The sequence below is a fragment of the Serinus canaria genome, chromosome 4A, assembly GCF_022539315.1.
Source record: "Serinus canaria isolate serCan28SL12 chromosome 4A, serCan2020, whole genome shotgun sequence".
Lineage (NCBI taxonomy): Eukaryota > Metazoa > Chordata > Aves > Passeriformes > Fringillidae > Serinus > Serinus canaria.
This window is the reverse complement of record NC_066318.1, coordinates 18,697,389-18,713,881: the sequence shown is the minus strand read 5'-3', so window position 1 is coordinate 18,713,881 and position 16,493 is coordinate 18,697,389. Positions and strand designations below refer to the sequence as shown.

At 57.4% G+C, this 16,493-nt stretch overlaps 1 protein-coding gene across 3 annotated transcripts; it reads left to right on the top strand.

Annotated features, from left to right (window-relative positions):
• Window positions 1-3,933: 3,933 nt before the first annotated feature.
• On the top strand, window positions 3,934-16,144 carry SPRY3 (sprouty RTK signaling antagonist 3). 3 transcript variants are annotated; one of them, XM_009090269.4, is made up of 2 exons: window positions 3,934-4,055; window positions 9,544-16,144. In XM_009090269.4, the coding sequence occupies exon 2, from the start codon at window positions 9,591-9,593 to the stop codon at window positions 10,503-10,505; it is 915 nt and encodes a 304-aa protein (XP_009088517.1). In that variant the 5' UTR covers window positions 3,934-4,055; window positions 9,544-9,590; the 3' UTR covers window positions 10,506-16,144. The 3 variants fall into 3 exon arrangements, with proteins under 3 accessions (XP_009088517.1, XP_050830482.1, XP_018769763.1); XM_050974525.1 differs by lacking the exon at window positions 3,934-4,055 and adding an exon at window positions 5,906-5,964; XM_018914218.3 differs by lacking the exon at window positions 3,934-4,055 and adding an exon at window positions 9,265-9,411.
• Window positions 16,145-16,493: the final 349 nt, after the last annotated feature.

The following is a 16,493-nucleotide window of genomic DNA, read 5'->3' as shown; positions in this document are numbered from 1 at the left end:
TGGAAAGTAATGGACCAAGGAAGAGAGCAAAGTATGGGGAGAAGGGAAGGTCTGAGCCTCACCAGGTTTTATTAAAGTTTGAAAGAACAGAAACCGTGGTTTGCGTGGAGGGGACTGGCTATTTTTATCCGTGGGTAGGATGTCAGCTCTGAAAATAGCCTGCTACCAGATCCTAATGAAATCCTCTCTTTGGCTCTCACACGGAACGAATTTGGAGGGGGAGGATCGCTGTCACACCCGCAGCCGAGGAGCTCCTGACATTCACAGTGACTCGCCTGGTTTTCTCTTTTTTTTTTTTTTTTTTTTTTTTCCTTCCCCCTCCAGTTTCTCCTATTCTTTGCCGGCTCTGCCTTACGCCAAGCAGAGGAGTCACCAGCCAAAAAAGTGACTGCGGGGGCGGTGCTGCTTAGCTACGGCCAAATCCCAGCAGCATGTGACCGGCTTGGCAATTTAATACGGAGCCCTGCTCCCCGGCACACGCGCTCTCGAGTTAAAGTGACATTGAAACGGGGACTTAAACTGCTGAAGGCACAGAATTTGGGGGGAACTGCCTCCCCCAGCCCCTTCCATCCATCCCTGGGGAGGGGGGTTTGCTCCATGGGATGTGGGAGCGGGAAGGGTAGTGCCCAGGTGAGGGAGGATGCTTGGGACAGGTGTGCAGGCTTGGGAGGGAGCGGGGATTGGGAGAGCTGCAGTGTGGATGGATCAGATGGTCTGGGGAGAGCTGAGCAGCCTGGAGCATCAGCAGGAGGGATCCCGATGTGCATGGGATCCTTGATGTACTTGGGATGGCCTGGTAGACACAGGATATCTGGTACACAGGGGATACCTGGAGTACGGGGGATACCTGGTGTATGTGGGATTCCTGGTACTTGTAGGATACCTGGTACATCAGAGACATTTGGGACATGTAGGGTACCTAGTACATGTGGGGTCCCTGGTGTATGTGGGATACCTGTAGTGGATACATTTGGGGTATTTGGGATATGTGGGTGTATATGGTACCTGTAGTGGAGTTCAGTCTGGAGATCCTGAAGAAGACTTGGAACACTGGGTGGTGGCTGCTCCCAGCAATGATCAGGGCCCTTCTGAGGAGCATCATGGAGAGCACAGGGCAAAGAATCCAGGGAGAGAGAGGGCCCTGAGGGCTTGGGGGCAGAAAAGACACTATGGGAGCATCACATCCCCGGCAGGGGTGAAGGTGCCACAAAGGCACAGGTTGGGTGAGAACCGTGTCTTGCAAAGGCAAGGTGTGACTTGGCAAAGGAACCAGTGCTCCAAGGGCTTTCTGGGGACATTCATGGTCTGGAGGGTGCAAGTCCTTTGTCACTTGATTCCCCCAACAGGGATGTAGCAGTGGGGTTTGGGCAGAATCCAGCTCCAGAGCTGTACCACAGGCACAACAGTGTCTGGACACTTCCTAGGGAGTTAGAAGATGGAACTCACAATTTCCCAGCAAGGAAATGCCTGTATTGCACATCCCTTTGTTACCCAATATCTCCTCACCCACCCTGCTCACGTTCCCCAGGAGCTCAGGTTGGGACCTCACCTTTGGAGCCAACACTGCTGGAGTCACATCTGTGTTCACTATTGGGAGGGGGATGTGGTTTTGGGCAGGGACCTCATCAGGACAAATGTGTGCTGTAGAAGAGCTGCTGTGGAAGTGTGGGGAGCCCACGAATCATGGAACCATGGAATGATCTAGGTTGGGAGGCACATTAAAGATCCTCTAGTTTCCATCCTCTTCAGGGACATCTTCCACTGTCCCAGGCTGCTCCCAGCCCTGTCCCACCTGGCCTTGGGCACTGCCAGGGGTCCAGGGGCAGCCACAGCTGCTCTGGACACCTGTGCCAGGGCCTGCCCACCCTCACAGTGATGATGCACAGGGACAGCCAACACTCAGCGCTTGCTGTGTACAACGGGACCTGGGGAGTGGTGCCATGGGAAGTCACTGCCCTGTCCTAGTGTCCCCTCCAGCTGGGGAGAGGTGCCAGATCCCTGCTCCCTCTGGGCACTGGAGAGCCCCTGGAGACGCTGCTCCTGCTCGGCGCGGGGCTGGAACCATCTGCATCAATGAGTCAGCAGGACCCACTCAACACTTCCCCAGCAGAATCTGCTTCTCTCTCGACAGAATGGGCAGCTCTGGCAGGCTCTGGCAGCATGTTACAATCTCAGCTCATTAATGGACGCATCCTGAGCGCTTTATTGATGTTTTCTGCTGCCTGGCTCCATCTTCAGAGGGAAACTCTCATTGCAGTCAATGACTACACCTCTGACTGCTGCAGACTGAGCTCGGAGCTCTGGATCTGGCTCCCAGACAGGCAGGCTCAGCTCCCATGGCTACACTGCAAACCCTGGGGTTTGACCCCAAAGGGGGTACGAAACTTCTCAGGGTCAGCATACCTCTTTTCTTTCCAGGAACTAGGGAACACTCAAAAGAAGAACACAAGGAAGGGGTTGGTTTTTTTTTTCATTGCTCATCCCTCTTTCTGTTAGAAGGAGCTGCATGACAGGGAAGGGAAATGATGTTTCCTCTCCCCCAGCACTGCCATCTGTTCAGCCGAAGCCCAGCCGGGGGGGTGTACTTGGCCTCCTCCTCTCCCAGCGTGCTGGGAGCCACACGTCCCCACCTCGGGAGAGTCACAGTCCTTTAATAAGTTCCCCAGTGCTGGCTGTTGCTTCTGAAAAGCTCATGGCACTGTCTGCCTTCAAGTGGCCTTTTACATAATACAGATTGTCAGGCTAGATGAGCATCACGGTCCCTTCTGGCCCTAAAATCTGTGAATCTCCAAATTAGAGGGCACCAGCACCTCCTTGTTTCTGGCTGATTGAATCAGGGGAATCGCGTGTTCTCTTTCTCCTCTTTTTTTTTTTTCCTCCCTCCCCTGCATCATCTCTAACTGGAGGTGAATTACCCTCCCCCTGAGCCCGAGCTTGGCAAACAGCAGCAGGAGAGACCCAGCAGCTTCAGCCTTGCTCCGGGATATCCTGCTCTCCTGCCCACTCCAGGGCTGATTCCTGGGGGTGAATTGTCTGACTGTGGGCACAGCCAGGCCTGGAGCTGGAAAACCTGTATGGAAAATGGTGCTGAGCTCTCTTGACTGTTTTAAAATCCCAACTAAGCTCTCCAAGCTTCAGACTGAGCCCCCTGGGATTTGTGACCAAGGTGTGGATGTAGAGAAACACTTTTCGGGAAGGGAAATGAAGTGAGTGACTCCCCATGGTTATGGGGGTGTTTGGGATGTGTAGGGGGAATGGGAAGAGCAAAGCAGGGAGAAATTTCTTACGATCTGTGAGGATTGGTGGGGATGGGGATTCTCCAAATGCAGGTGTCTGCAACAGGAGCTGGGGCCCCGTTGTTCCCAGCAGGCTCAGCTGGAGCTGGGAACCCGGGGATGTCCACCTCGATCGTCTGGGTGCTCTCAGCTGCGCTCAGGACGTGCACTGAGAGCCTCAAACAGAAATGGGGCACCCTGGAGCTGCTTCTCCCCATCCTTTTGGGCAGGACCCCAGTGGTGTTCAAGGTGGTGGATTTCCACTGGGATGAGGAGTGGGACTAAGCCCAGAAGTGAGCTGAGGAGCTGGGGTGGGGTGTGGGGCACAGTGGGGGCTGTTGGAAGGGTGCTCAGCCCCTGCTCCCACACCCCCCACATGGGGAGAGGTGGCCAAAAACCTGCAGAAGTCTCACACCTTCCTCTGCCATGGCTCATCCGGAAAAACTACATCTGTCTCCCGACAGCCAAAACCTCTCCTAAGGAGGGGGGCTCCATCCCAGACCCTTCCTTTGGGGGAGGCTCTAAACTTTCCTGCTTTGCAAGTGCACTTGGGTTCCCAGCCCTCCTCTCCAGCGGTGCTATGGTCAATAACTCACGGGGAGGCTGCTATTCTCCCTGTGCTTCCCACCCTCCCACTCCTCCCGGGAGCTCTGCATTCATGCCTTTTTGGCCCTCCCTCGGCAGCGAGTGAGGAATAAAGCGGCGCCGGCTGAGCACGACGCGGGCTGCGCTGGGATGCTGTGAGCCAGCGAGGGAAGCATGAATCACTGGCACCTCAAGGTGGGAGTGAGAGATTCGGGCTGGGAAAAAGGGAGGACATCACACATGCTCCCGGGAGTCAGATGCTCTCAGCAGTTGGCTGGGAATTGGGCAACTCGGATCCTTTCTGTGCCTTTAAAGACGGAACTGAGAGCAATGGGGAGAAGAGGAGGGGCTGGTGGGAGCACAGAGGGGTTTAGCCAGAAGGCTCTGAACTGGAGCTGAGGCTGAGGGATGCTGTCAGGGACTTGTTCTTCTTGGAGAAACTCCTGGAGGAGCATCCCTGGTAGGATCCCATGGAGATGGAGAAACCCTCAGCCTAGAAATACCTAAAAATGAGACTACAAAGGCTCAGCTGGGCACCGTGTGGGAGAGTGGAGTCACTGGCCCCAGCTGGGGGGATTCCAGTGCTTCTGCTGGCATCAGCTGGGAGGGAGTCCCCGAGGTCTGTGGGATCATCCCAGTTTGTCCCCATCTGTTACAGCCACAAGCAGCAGAGCTGGATTTATCACTCTTATTCCAGGCCCTTTTCCTCCCCTCTGTCCTCATCCTGCCCTCACACACTCAGACCCTGTGTTTGCCATCCAGCCTGGGGACCTGCCCATCTCAAGGGGGTCCCGTGCTGCTGGGCACCTGGCTGCGGGGGGCTGAGGGCTTGGTGGGCTCATCTTCACATGTCTGAGACAGATTATGAGCCCTCCCCGAGCTGGGGCTGTTGCTTTGCTCATCTGGTGAGCACTCCCAGAAAGAATGGGTGACCACCCTGGAAGTGTCAAGAGTAATGGAGGGAAGGTGGGGGCTCTGCTGGGGTCCACAGGTGATGTCCAGTGTCATCAGGGTGGCCTTGTGTCTTTAGGACTGTCAAGCCGGCTCTACTTTACTATAAATGGGGGTGAGGGGGGTCACAAGGACCCCTGGTGCTCCTGAGCCACAGGCAGGAAAGCAAGGGACTTGGGAAAAGCATGCAGCGATTGGGAAAACCTCTGGGATGGAAGAATCAGGTCCTGCTTGGACTTTGTATCTAAGCTTTTTGTTTCTGGGAGAGTAGCATGTGTGTGGGCTGGTTCTGTGAGTCTCAGTATGAAAAAGCTCCTTCCCAGCCTCTCTTCCCAGTGTGTCTCTGCAGGGGTTCGTTCAGGTGTGGGTTTGGACTTTAGGGCAGTGTTGGAGTGGATGGCACCTGGGCTGTCCCAGGGGCCTCCTGGGAAGCGGTGAGCTGGGAGAAGGTTGGACTTGATGAAATTAGAGGTCTTTTCCCACCTTTTTCACGATTTTATGAGGTGACTGAGCCCGTTTCACGGCGATTTATGGATCAAACCCCAGGTGATGGATCCTGAGTCGCTGCCGGCCCCTTTGCAGCCCAGCCCGACAGGACCTGCCCACGGTGTCACACTGACCCCGACCCATCCCGTGACGCTGCTGTGTCCCCAGGGGGGGCTGTCCCGGGGGACGCAGGGGGAACAAGGGCCCGGGAGGCTGGAGGGCCATCCCGGGGGGCGCCGGGAGGGACACGGAGCCCGGGGCAGACGGAAACGTTTAAATAGCGGCTTAGCATCCCGCGGCGGGGCTGGGCGGCAGCGGCGCCTGGGGAGCGCTGCGGGGCTCTGCGGAGCCGCTAATGGGCCGAGTCCATTTCAGAGGGATGACGCCACTTGGGTAAAGCGTTAAGAGCTCCGGGAAGGCAGCGCAGAGCGAGGGGGAGCGCGATGCTCCTGGGCAGCGCCAGGTCCCTCCCTCCTCCCTCCATCCCTCCTCCTCCTCCTCCCTCCGCCCAGCCTCCCGCTCCCACCGAGCGCGGGGCCCCCCCGCCGCTCCCGCTGCCCGCGGCGCGGGGCTCCGCTGCGGGGCCGGGGCTGCCCCGCTGCCCGCCCCGGGGCTGCCCCCGCCGCGCTCGGGCTCCGCGGGCGGATGAACCGGCGCCGGCTGCGGGGTGAGTCCGCCCGGCGCGGACACGCGTGGGCTGCGGGACGGCGGCGGAACGCGGCGGGGAGACACTCGTGGGCCGAGCGGGAGGGGGTCCTGGGCACTCGTGGGCCGCTCCTGAGGGGACGCGGGTCTCTGGATGCGCACGGGCTGTGCAAGGAAACTGCGGTTCCTTGCGGGGGGGGTTGGGGTCCTGAACACGCGTGGGGTGCGCGCTGTGGAGCTGGGGCCGCATGTGGGTCCGAGTCACGCGTGGGCTGTCCCGAGAGTTGTCCAGCACACGAGCGGGCTGCGGGCGCGGCTGTGCCCGGGAGTCCCGGGGACACGGGGGCTGCGTGCGCCTGGAGGGGCTGCGGGACCGCGCCAGGTGAGACCCCCGCGTGGGCTGCGCGCTGAGTGGGACCGGGGGCTCAGCCTCGCACTCCACCCCGCAGCACCTAGACAGGGCTAGGGGGTCCCTTTTCTACCACCTGGCGCCCTGAGCCGCTTGCCCCCGGCTCGCAGCCACCTCCAGCCTGTAAATCATTTGCTTTTACGATCCTTCCTCTGGCCCATTATCACACGAACTTTATATGTTTGAGGCTGGTGGTGGCCATAAAGCCGGCCCGATTTCCGGGGCTGGCATGCCTGCCTGGCAGGCAGGGTGTGAGGAGGAGGAGGCTAGGGGAACGCTGTCCCAGGCCCCCCAGGCAGGCAGGTAGGCAGGGAGGGGTGCAGCAGAGCCCCGGGGATGCTCAGCTCAGTGCGGCTAGGATATGGACTGATTGCAGCCCTGGAATCAGGCTGGAGCAGGGAGGGCTGTGAGAGACTGGGGGGCACTGGGCTGTTCTGGGGTGCGGGAGGAGGAAGAAGCGGGGTCCCAGCTCTGGTCATTCAGTCCCTCTGCAGATCCTACAGATGTTCTTTTCCCCTTGGCTCCCACAGGGACATTTACATCCCCCCAGCCAGTGAGTCTAGGTCCTTGTCTGATCCCTCCACCTTGGAATCACAGCTCTGGGGGCATTTGGGCCCTGGTCCAGTGTTGGGGGGCTCCCAAGATCTGTTTTTCTCAATATGCTGTGTCTGAGCCCTGCCCCCAGATCTGGAGCGTCCGGCACAGCCGATGGTCAGCTCCTCTCTGGCTGTGTCCCCCAGGCTCGGTTCCTCCTCGCATTGTCCCTCCTGCCCCAGCCAGGCTCAGGGGTCTCCTCATGCCTCTTGAGTTCCAGGTGTTCAGAAGATTTGGGTTGCCAGTGTTGGGCCAGCAGCCCCGTTGGCTCTGTGGCTACAGGCACCTCTGTGGGGTCTCTCCCTTTGGTACTCCCCATGGTTGGAGCCCCCCAGGACCCTCACAGGGGTCATCTCACTGGCCAGGTCTGAATGACCAAGTACTGAGCCCAGGTGAGTGGGGATGGATACCTGCTGTGAGCAGGTATCCATCCCCAGGTAGAATCAGCATTGTTCTCTGAATGATCCCATCCCGACAGGATCTGGATCATGAGGGATGTGGGAATGCTCTGAGGCTGCTCCCTGCTCCCCTCTGCACAGTCCCAGCTGCAGGCTGAGATGGGCCCTCCCTCTTCAGGGGGGCTCTGGGGCTTCATGTCTCCAGCCTGTGCTTCAGTAAGACCCTCCCAAGTGAGGAGCTCGGTGACAGCAGGTGACAGCCACAAGAGCTTCGCCTCTGGCCTGTTCCCATCTCACAAACTTTCCCTGAGTCAGCCATGCCCTCCTAATTCCCCTTGGTACTGCTGTGAAAGAAAAAGGTACCCAAATCGCCTGTGGGTGTCCTGGGTGAGTGACTCCTCATTGTCTGCATCTTCTCACACGGGGAATTGCATGGAGGAGGGAAAACCCCAAATCTGAGCAGATCAGTTGCCTTTTCTTTCCAGAGAGGGGGATGGGAGAGAAAAGATCTTGCTTGAACAGTCAAAGTAAGTTGCCTTTGCTTTTCCCTGCTCCTCAAGGTCAGCCTAGCTAATGAAAATCAATCTTCCCTCTGCCTCTCTCTGCTGCATGAGCAGATTCTACCTGTGGCCCTTTCACTCACTTGAAAGTGGCGGCCGCCCTGTTCTGCCGAGCGTGGGCAACGCCGGAGGGAGCTCCCCCCTGACCGGCGTCTTCCTGCGGGCCCGGGCACCGCGGCAACATCCGTGGCACGGAGGGATCACTCCTGTGATCTGTCCTCTCTGTCCCGGGGAAGCTGGCTGTGCACGGGAAGCACGTATCCCACATGGAGATCTGGGCTGGAAGTGGTGGGGTCTGGCATGCGGTGAGTGATGTCCGTCTGCTGGGCACTCCTGGGCAGCTCTGTGTGCAGGTGGCTGGAGTGGGAGCTTTGTGTCCTGCTCCCAGGGCCGGAGCTGTCCCGTGTCTCCCATGCCCGCTGCTCCCTCCCCTCCCCTCTCCCAGCCCCACCAAGGGTTTTCCCTGCCGATGTCTGGCAGATGAAGGCTTGGAGATGGAGCTGCTGCCCTGGGGTTAAGCTTGCCAGGAAGGGGAGTGGTGGCCCATGGTGTCCTCCCTGCCCTGTCCCATGGCCCTCAGCAGTGCTGCTGTTGTTGGGCATGGCAGACTCTGCTGCCAGCACTGCCACCCAGGAAGGGCCATGTCCTGAAAACAACAGCAAAGGGCACAGCAGGGTGGTGTGAGGGGCACCACAGGGCTTGCCTGTGCCAAGGCTGCCTTCCCTTGTGTGTATGCCAGGTTTGAAGGGAAATCTGCCCTTCCTCATGCTCCTGATGGGGGCAAATTGGCTCCTGGGCTGGGGATGGGGCAGTGGGATGCTTCAGTCCACCAGGACTTGAAGTCCGTGGGGTAGTCCTGTCCTTGGCCAAACGCAGGGCTCAATTTCATCCCTGGAAGTGTTAAAAAAAAGTGTGGATGTGGGTCTTGAGGACATGGTTCAGTTGTGAACGTGGTGGTGGTGCTGCTGCTGGGTTGATGGTTGGAGTTGCTGATCTTAGAGGGCTTTTCCAACTTCATAGAGTCAGTAATTCTAATTTGTCACTGTTATTGCCTAGAGTTAGAGAATCTGTGTTCAGATTCCCCATCCCAGTGCTTCCAGTATGTGCAGGGAATGGGAGCAAGAGGCTGCTCAGGGTGTGCTAAGAACCTCCAAAGCAGAGAGAGCCCCTGCACTGAGGGAGATGCCTTTCCCAGCTCTGTCATGCCTCTGGATCAGTCACTGCTTCCCATTTCCCCTCCTCCAGAGAGGGCCAGCACATGTCCCTGGGGAAGGAGAAGGAGGTGCTGGTGAGGGGTGGGAAATCCTCTGGAAGGACACAAGAGGTTCAAAAGCATGGAGAGAGGCTGTGCCTGCTGGGGTCGAGGGGCAGATCTGACAGCCCTTCCTTTGGGATACATCCAGCCTAAGTGTTCCCAGGCACAAAACTACACCGGGTCTGATTTCTGGAAATCCTTTCATTTGGAGTTCTCCAGCCAGCCTTTGTGTCCTGCTTTGCTCTAGTGAAAGGTATCCCTGCCCACGGCAGGGGGCTGTAATGATATGAGCTTTAAGGTCCCTTCCATCCCAAAGCAGTCTGTGATTCAATGATTTGGATGGGTGTAACAGGGATATTTTCTCTCTTCCTGCCCCATCCTTTAGGACTTTTAAATGTGCCCTGATGCCGCAGGGTCTCCTGGCTCCTGGAAATGCAGCTCTCTTCCAGCGTGCCTGAACTCAGCTGTGAGGAGACCATGGACCCACCCGCCGAGGACTTCCAGCAGGTCCTGTCCATCGACCAAATCCGCTCCATCCGTGCCAGCAACAACTATGTGGAGAGGCCGGCGGCGTGCTTCCAGCAAGACCGCTCCAACCCCTCGCTGTCTCAGCCCCCGCACAAGCAGGAGTGGTCCCAGGACCGGCTACCGTCTTCCACCTTCCAGGACCTGCACCTCAGCCACAGCCAGCAGCACCAGATGCCACCTCTGCAGCCGCACCTGAGCCACTCGAGCACGGCCAGCTCGGTGTCGCAGAGCACCACGGCCTCCGAGCAGCGCCTGCTGAGCAGCCTGACGCCGTCGCACTCCGGGCACTCGCTGGTGCGGACTCAGCCCCGCGGGGCTGAGCTGAAGGCGGAGGAGTCCCCGCGGAAGGGCGCGGAGCCGCCGCCGCCGCACGGGCACCTGCTGCTGTGCGAGGCGTGCGGGCGCTGCCGCTGCCCGCGCTGTACGGCCGCCCGCAGCCTGCCCTCCTGCTGGCTCTGCAACCAGCGCTGCCTCTGCTCCGCCGAGAGCCTCCTCGACTATGGGACCTGCCTCTGCTGCGTCAAGGGGCTCTTCTACCACTGCTCCACCGACGACGAGGACACCTGCGCCGACGACCCCTGCTCCTGCGGGCCGGGCTCCTGCTGCGCCCGCTGGGCTGCCATGAGCGTCCTGTCCCTTCTCTTGCCCTGCCTCTGCTGCTACTTTCCCACCCTGGGGTGCCTCAAACTTTGCCAGCGGGGTTATGACGGCCTGAAACGCCCCGGCTGCCGCTGCCAGAGCCACACCAACACGGTCTGCAGAAAGATCTCCTCGGCCAGCGGCACGGCCTTCCCCAAAACGCTGGACAAGCCGGTATGACCCTCCCGAGGAGGAGAAGCGGGCTTTGCTCCTCTTCCTCCCCCTCCTCCTCTTCTCTTCTCCATCCCCCTCCTCCCTCGGCTCCCTCTGCTCTGCAGTGCCCCCCCCTCCCCACCATCACCTTCCAGGATTGAGACGGGTGACCTGGGGATCCCCCAGGTTTTGGGATGCCCTGGCTGGGTGGCGGGGGGAGCTGGCACTGAGCTGGGGGGTACCAGTGGTTTTGCACATGCAGGAGAGGAACAGGAGAGGCAGAGCAAGTTGAGGGTGCCCTCCCTGGCTGTGTCCCATAGGGAAAGGTGACCCAGAGGGTCCTTGGGCTCTGCCCCCACGGCAAGGGTACCTGAAGCCCCTCAGGGCTCTGCTCTCCATAGTTTTAGGAGCTGCCCCACAGTGTGGTCCTTATCCACGGGGGAGGAAGCAGGTCAGTGCGTCCCTGTGCCAGAGTCCCTCGGGAGCCAGACCCCTCTCCCACTCTTTCTCCCTCTCCTGCACTTTCTGTAGGTGGCCTTTCACCCCTTAGATGGCCACTGGTCCCTTCCCCCAGGGGGCTGGGGTGCCAAGGGGTCTCGCCAGTGGCAGTGGCTTCCCTCCAGGCTTGGAAGCTGCTGGGAGAAGCGAGCGAGCTCCAAAATGAGGTGGCGCCGTGTTTTTCTATCTCAAAGAGGAAGAGAAGGTGTGGGAAGCTTTAGAAACCTTCTGGCAGGGGAAGGAGCTATCGGAGGCAGCCCAGCCCACTCTCTCCTGCCCGACTAAGGCAAGGGAAAGGTCCCCTCTGGGATTTGGCTGAGAACAAGGAGCTGCTTGGAAATTGCCATTCATTTCTCCAGGCAGTGGAGGGCTGCCTGAGGTGGGAGCTGCCGCCTGGCTCCATCCCACTACCCAGCAGATGCCACAGGCACCATCTCCGTGCTCGAACCCTGATCTGGTACCTTCCACCAGCACTGAATTCACTTTAAAAAAATATTGCAAAGCCAACTGTGAGCAGCCACCACTCCAGGGACTCCCCAGCGGGGCTTCTGTCACCTTGCCTTGGGCTGGAGGACACAGAGAGCAGGAGGGGGTGTCAAAGCTGGGGACCCTGACCTTCCCTCCCTGCTGAGTTTCCTTGGAGTCCTCATCTCGCTGAGGGGGTTCTGCCACTTGCTGACAGCCGGGAGTGGGGCTGGAGCCAGCCCTGGATCCGGTCCTGGGGCCAGTCCTGGGGCCAGCCCTGGGGCCATCTGCAGAGCAGAGGATGCTGCAATCCGGGTCAGGGCTCTGTGTTTCCTGCCAGGATGATGATAACCCCAACTGGGTGCTGTGGCTGGGGGACTCCTGGTGGTCCTGGGCTCAGCCCCATGTCTGTGTGGTGCCAGGTCCTGGTTGTGACCCTGGTGGCATCACTTGGGAGGAGTTTGGAGCCGGGATGGCTCTGCCTGTCCTGGAGCTCGGCTCTGCCTGCCTGTTCCCCTTCCCAGGTGTGTGAGCACGAGAGGAGGGAATGGTGCTCCTGGAGGAATATATGCAACACATCCCTTGGCTTCTACAAGACCCAGCTCCCAGGGCCCGCCTGCCACCTCCTCCCAGCCACCTCTTTCTGTAGAGTTCTGTGGATCTATTTTTGTAGATATAAATATAACGTTAGGATGGGTGGGTCTATTACTAATAATATTCATGATACTGCTGTGAACGGTGCCAGGTACAAGGTTTGGCTTCCTGGTGCACTTGCACAGGCTGGAAAAGATTATTTCCCAGTTAGCTTATTGCTAATCCCAGAACCTTGGTTCCCAGGTTATTGGGAGTGGGGGAAACGGAGGTGTACAGATTGTCTGGGGGTCTGCTCTGCAGGGAGGGTGGCATTCACTGCTGGCTGAGAGGTGAGGCAGAAGTGGAATCTCATTGTGGGACTCCTCTTTCCATCCATTCACTTTCTAAAAATTGTGGTGGATCCAAGCTCCCTCTGTTGCAGGGAAAAGTGGTTCCAGGGAGTGATTCATCCCACTTGGAAGCATTATTCATCAAATCCTGTGCTGGCTGTGCCCGGCTCCCCTGACTCAAATGGCACCCAAACATTGAACTCCAGGCTCCATGGGGTGGGAGGTTTGTGCTGGAGAATGTTATGGACGTGAGTGAAATCTTCTCCCCGATTTCACCCAGAGCCCAAGGGGGGGATGTGGAAGGATCTGTGGGTATCTTAGGATGATGCTCTGGGATGCAGAGGGATCTCCTAGCATTAGGAAAGGACAGAGCCCATCTGGGCATGGTCCATCTGTGAGGTCAGCCTGGACTCTGGAATCATTTGGATTTAAAAGCCATGACCTTCTCAGAGGATGCCCTGAAGGTGTGTGAACCCCTCTAAGATCATTCCTGTGGCAGCAAATATAAAATATATTGCTAATACATTTATCCTTATGCCAATAATTGCTTGGCTCCCTACTTCCAAGTGATGTTGTGGGGAGACACTTCCTCCCAGAGTCTCCTTCCTTTGGAAGGCTCAGTTCACTCTTCTATTGGTGCTGATTAAACTCCTGCTTCATAAAAACCAGAGAGCATTTTTAGGGAGAAAAGGTCCCTTTTTCCCTGTGGGTTGGAGGAACTGTCTCCCTTGAATGAGAATGAGAAACAGTTCATTGAAACTTTTTAAAGAAAACTAATGAACAGAATTTTCCAACTTGCTCTACTTTGATTTTTTTTCCTCCTCCTTTTTAAACAGATCCCACTTGTAAATTTAGTTACCACCTCTGTATCTTTGCAATTCATTGCTTCCTCTCCTGATGGTGGAATGACTCAACATGTGAAGCTTCATCATTTTCACGGCCTCCAAGTCATGCGAGCGCGGGGTGACCTCCCCCAGGTGCTGGAGCTGGGGGATGAGGAGAGGCTGCCCATGGATCAGCTCCCCAGAGCTCTGCTTGGCACACAGCAGCAGCACAGTTACCTTCAGGAGCTGGGGGAAGGCCAGGGCTGACAGGAGCCTCCACCTAATGGGCTTTTTCTGGGTCAGTACAGAGGCTCCCTTCCTACCAGGGAATGGTGCCACAGCCTGGTGAGGGCTGAGGAGCACGGCCAGGGCTCTGGAATGTCTCCTCTCCATGAAATGACAAATCTGGGGGATACGTTTCATGAAATACTGGACATGTAGAAGGGGAGGGATTTAAAAGCTGTGGACATGGTTTAGTGATGGCTCACAGTGCTGGGTTAATGTTTGGACTCAGTGGTCTTAGAGGCCTTTTCCAGCAGGAATGATTCCATAGTTCTAGGAAATGGAGAGGACAAGAGCCCCAGCTGGCACCGAGGGCTGTGGGACCAGAGCAGGGCTTTGTTTTCACGGAATTCAGACACAAAAGCCACGTCCAGGACCTGCAGGGGCTGGAGGAGTTCAGCTTGCTGGTCTCTGCCCTGCTTATGGGGGCAGATGGCTTCACCTGGAGTTCCTGCTGCCCACTCCACCTGGGGGTGCTCAGCACATTTCTCCTCCTTTCAGGAGAGAGAAGGCGAGGTTGGGAGGCACCAAAAGCTGTCCCAGGAGAAGCAGCCAAAGCTCCTGTTCACCAAGCTCATCCGTGATGAGGAAAGCTGTGGGCAGCCTCAGATTCTTTCTCCAAGATTTTCTCAGCCTCCTCTGACCAGATCCATCCTGCTCCATCCCAGCTCAGCTGCCAGGCTGTTTGGTTTGCCCACAGAGAGGGCCCCAGTTCTGGTTGGAGTTGGGAGCCCCTTTCCTGCCCCACCCTCCATGAGTCAGATCCCGTCAGCTCGGGGTGTTTGTCTGCAGCTGCCTGTCCCAGCAGTTGGGCTTTCTCTCTGTCCTGACGTGTCTTTTTTGGTTTTCTTTTGGAAGCGTCACATGTGGAGCCCTCTGCTCTCCCACGGGATGGATCCGCATTGGAGGGAGCGTTCCTGGGCTGCTGCCTTCCCTTTGGCAGGGAACATGCAGGTGGGGGCAGACTGGAGCAGGGAAAGAGATTCAGGTGCCAAAGGAGCAGGAAGCAGGAGCTGCTGAGCAGGACCTGAGCTCGTCCTGCTCCCCACCCAGAGCCTCTTTTTCCCACCCAGGAGTCCAAAGCTCCATCCATGCAAGAACCTCTCATGCTTTCTGCTTCCTCCAAGGCTTCCCTTGGTCCCACTCCCCTTTTTCCCCACTGGCAAATCAGTCTCAGCAAAGGTGGGGAGGGGTTTTGGGGACTGGTCTGGAGTGTCCCTCCCATCCCATCCCCTGGTGGAAGGGCCAAAGAGGTCCTTGGGCTGCTGTCCATTCATCCTTGAGAAATATCAGTGCCTCAAAGAGAAGGGGGAAGCTCTTTGTGACTCATAGATTCCCATAAAATCCCACTGAGTTCATTCCTGCCCATCCTCAGGGGTGAACCCTGATGGAGGGAGGACAAATGCCATTGACTAAAAGATGGCAAAGCCTGGAATCAGAGATTAGGAATGGCTCTGAAATGTGGTAGAGAGGGATGAGGCAGGTTTTAGGGTAACTGCTGTGGCATTGGCACAGGAAAGGAGCCCCCTGTGCCCTAAACTGTTCCCAGCACCGCTGCTGTGGCTCCTTCCTGGGCTGTTCCGAGGCTGGAGAAAGCTGGGAGTGCTCAGACACTGGGAGGTCAAATGTTTGTGACAGGGATGTGAATAAGGGCTGACCCCCCACCCTGAAGCTCACTCTTAGTCTTTAACAGGATCCAGTTCAGGCTTGGCTCTGCTGAGGAACCCATGGAGCCCATGGGATTCTCACTGATCCAGTTGGTTCAAACCACCCTGAGCTGGGACCTCCTGGGCTTGTTTGGCTTTGAGTATTTCCCTGTGAGCACCAGAATCTCTTGTCACCCCTCCTGGAGTCGCACTGGGAGTGAAGCTGGGATCTGTTGTCCTGCTTGGGGTGACGCTGCAGCAGTATCTCCTGAGGACACAATCCTGCGGCTCCTTGGATGGGCACTGCAGGCATGAGGGGTTTTGGATGGATGGGAAGAGGTCACAGCCCTCCAGGGCAGCGGGAATGTGAGAGGGAGGCTCTGGGTCCCTCTCCTGCTGTGCCCACATGGCTTCGTCACTAGCAGGACCAATCCCACCCCAGAGCTGGGCCTGGGAGAGGAGGTCCCACCTCTGTGCCAAGGTCACCCCAAGCCCTAAGCTTGGCCCGTGTCCACCTTGCCCCTTTCCCCCTTTCCATTGGGATGCTCTCCTGGCAGCAGCTCCTCATCCTCCTCCTCCCCTGGTGTCCTCAGCACAAAGCTCTCCATGGAAGATCCCCCTGGGCTCCACAGGACAGGCCCAGGATCCCAAGGCTCCCATCCCGAGTTTCTGGGTACAAAGCCCTTCTGTACAGCCTGTAAAGATCCCTCCTCGGCTCTCTCCATTCCAGTTCCTTTCTCTAAGGTATAATACATGTTTATAACCTGATGGCTGTTTTTTTGACAATACTCTTGTACCTTTTAAGGGGAAAAAAATTAAAAAACCAAAGTATTTATTTGAAAAGTTTATTTTAAAGATAAGAAAAAAAAACCTATTTATTTTACTGCACCCTCTTCTGTTTGGTTTTCTTCTTTTGCAAAGCTGATAACTGTTACAGAACCACTGCTGAGGTGAAAGAAGTGATTCTATAGGTGGCTTCACAAGCCCACTTAAAGCAACTATTCAATAAAAATATATATTAATTTTGATTGGGGTCTTGTTCTTGTCTCCATGGTGGCTGGGGCATGGCTCAGGCTTTGCCTGGGGTGTCAGATGGCTGGGCAGGGACTGAGAACTGGGGGGACTATCCTGGCCTCCGTGAGGTCTCCCCTGGGAGTCTTCTGATGCTCAGACCTCCAAAATTCAGTGTGGGCTTCCCTGCTGCAGCTGCCCCAGATCCCTGAGGAAGGACTGGCTCAGGCAGCAAAGGGCAGGAGCACAGAAGGGGAGACTTAGATAAGGAATTCCTGAGTGCTTGGGGACTTTCAGTCACGCCACAGAGATCCCAACGTGCTCCCAAAGCCTCTCCCACTGTCAGAGGAGTGGGGGTGATGCCAC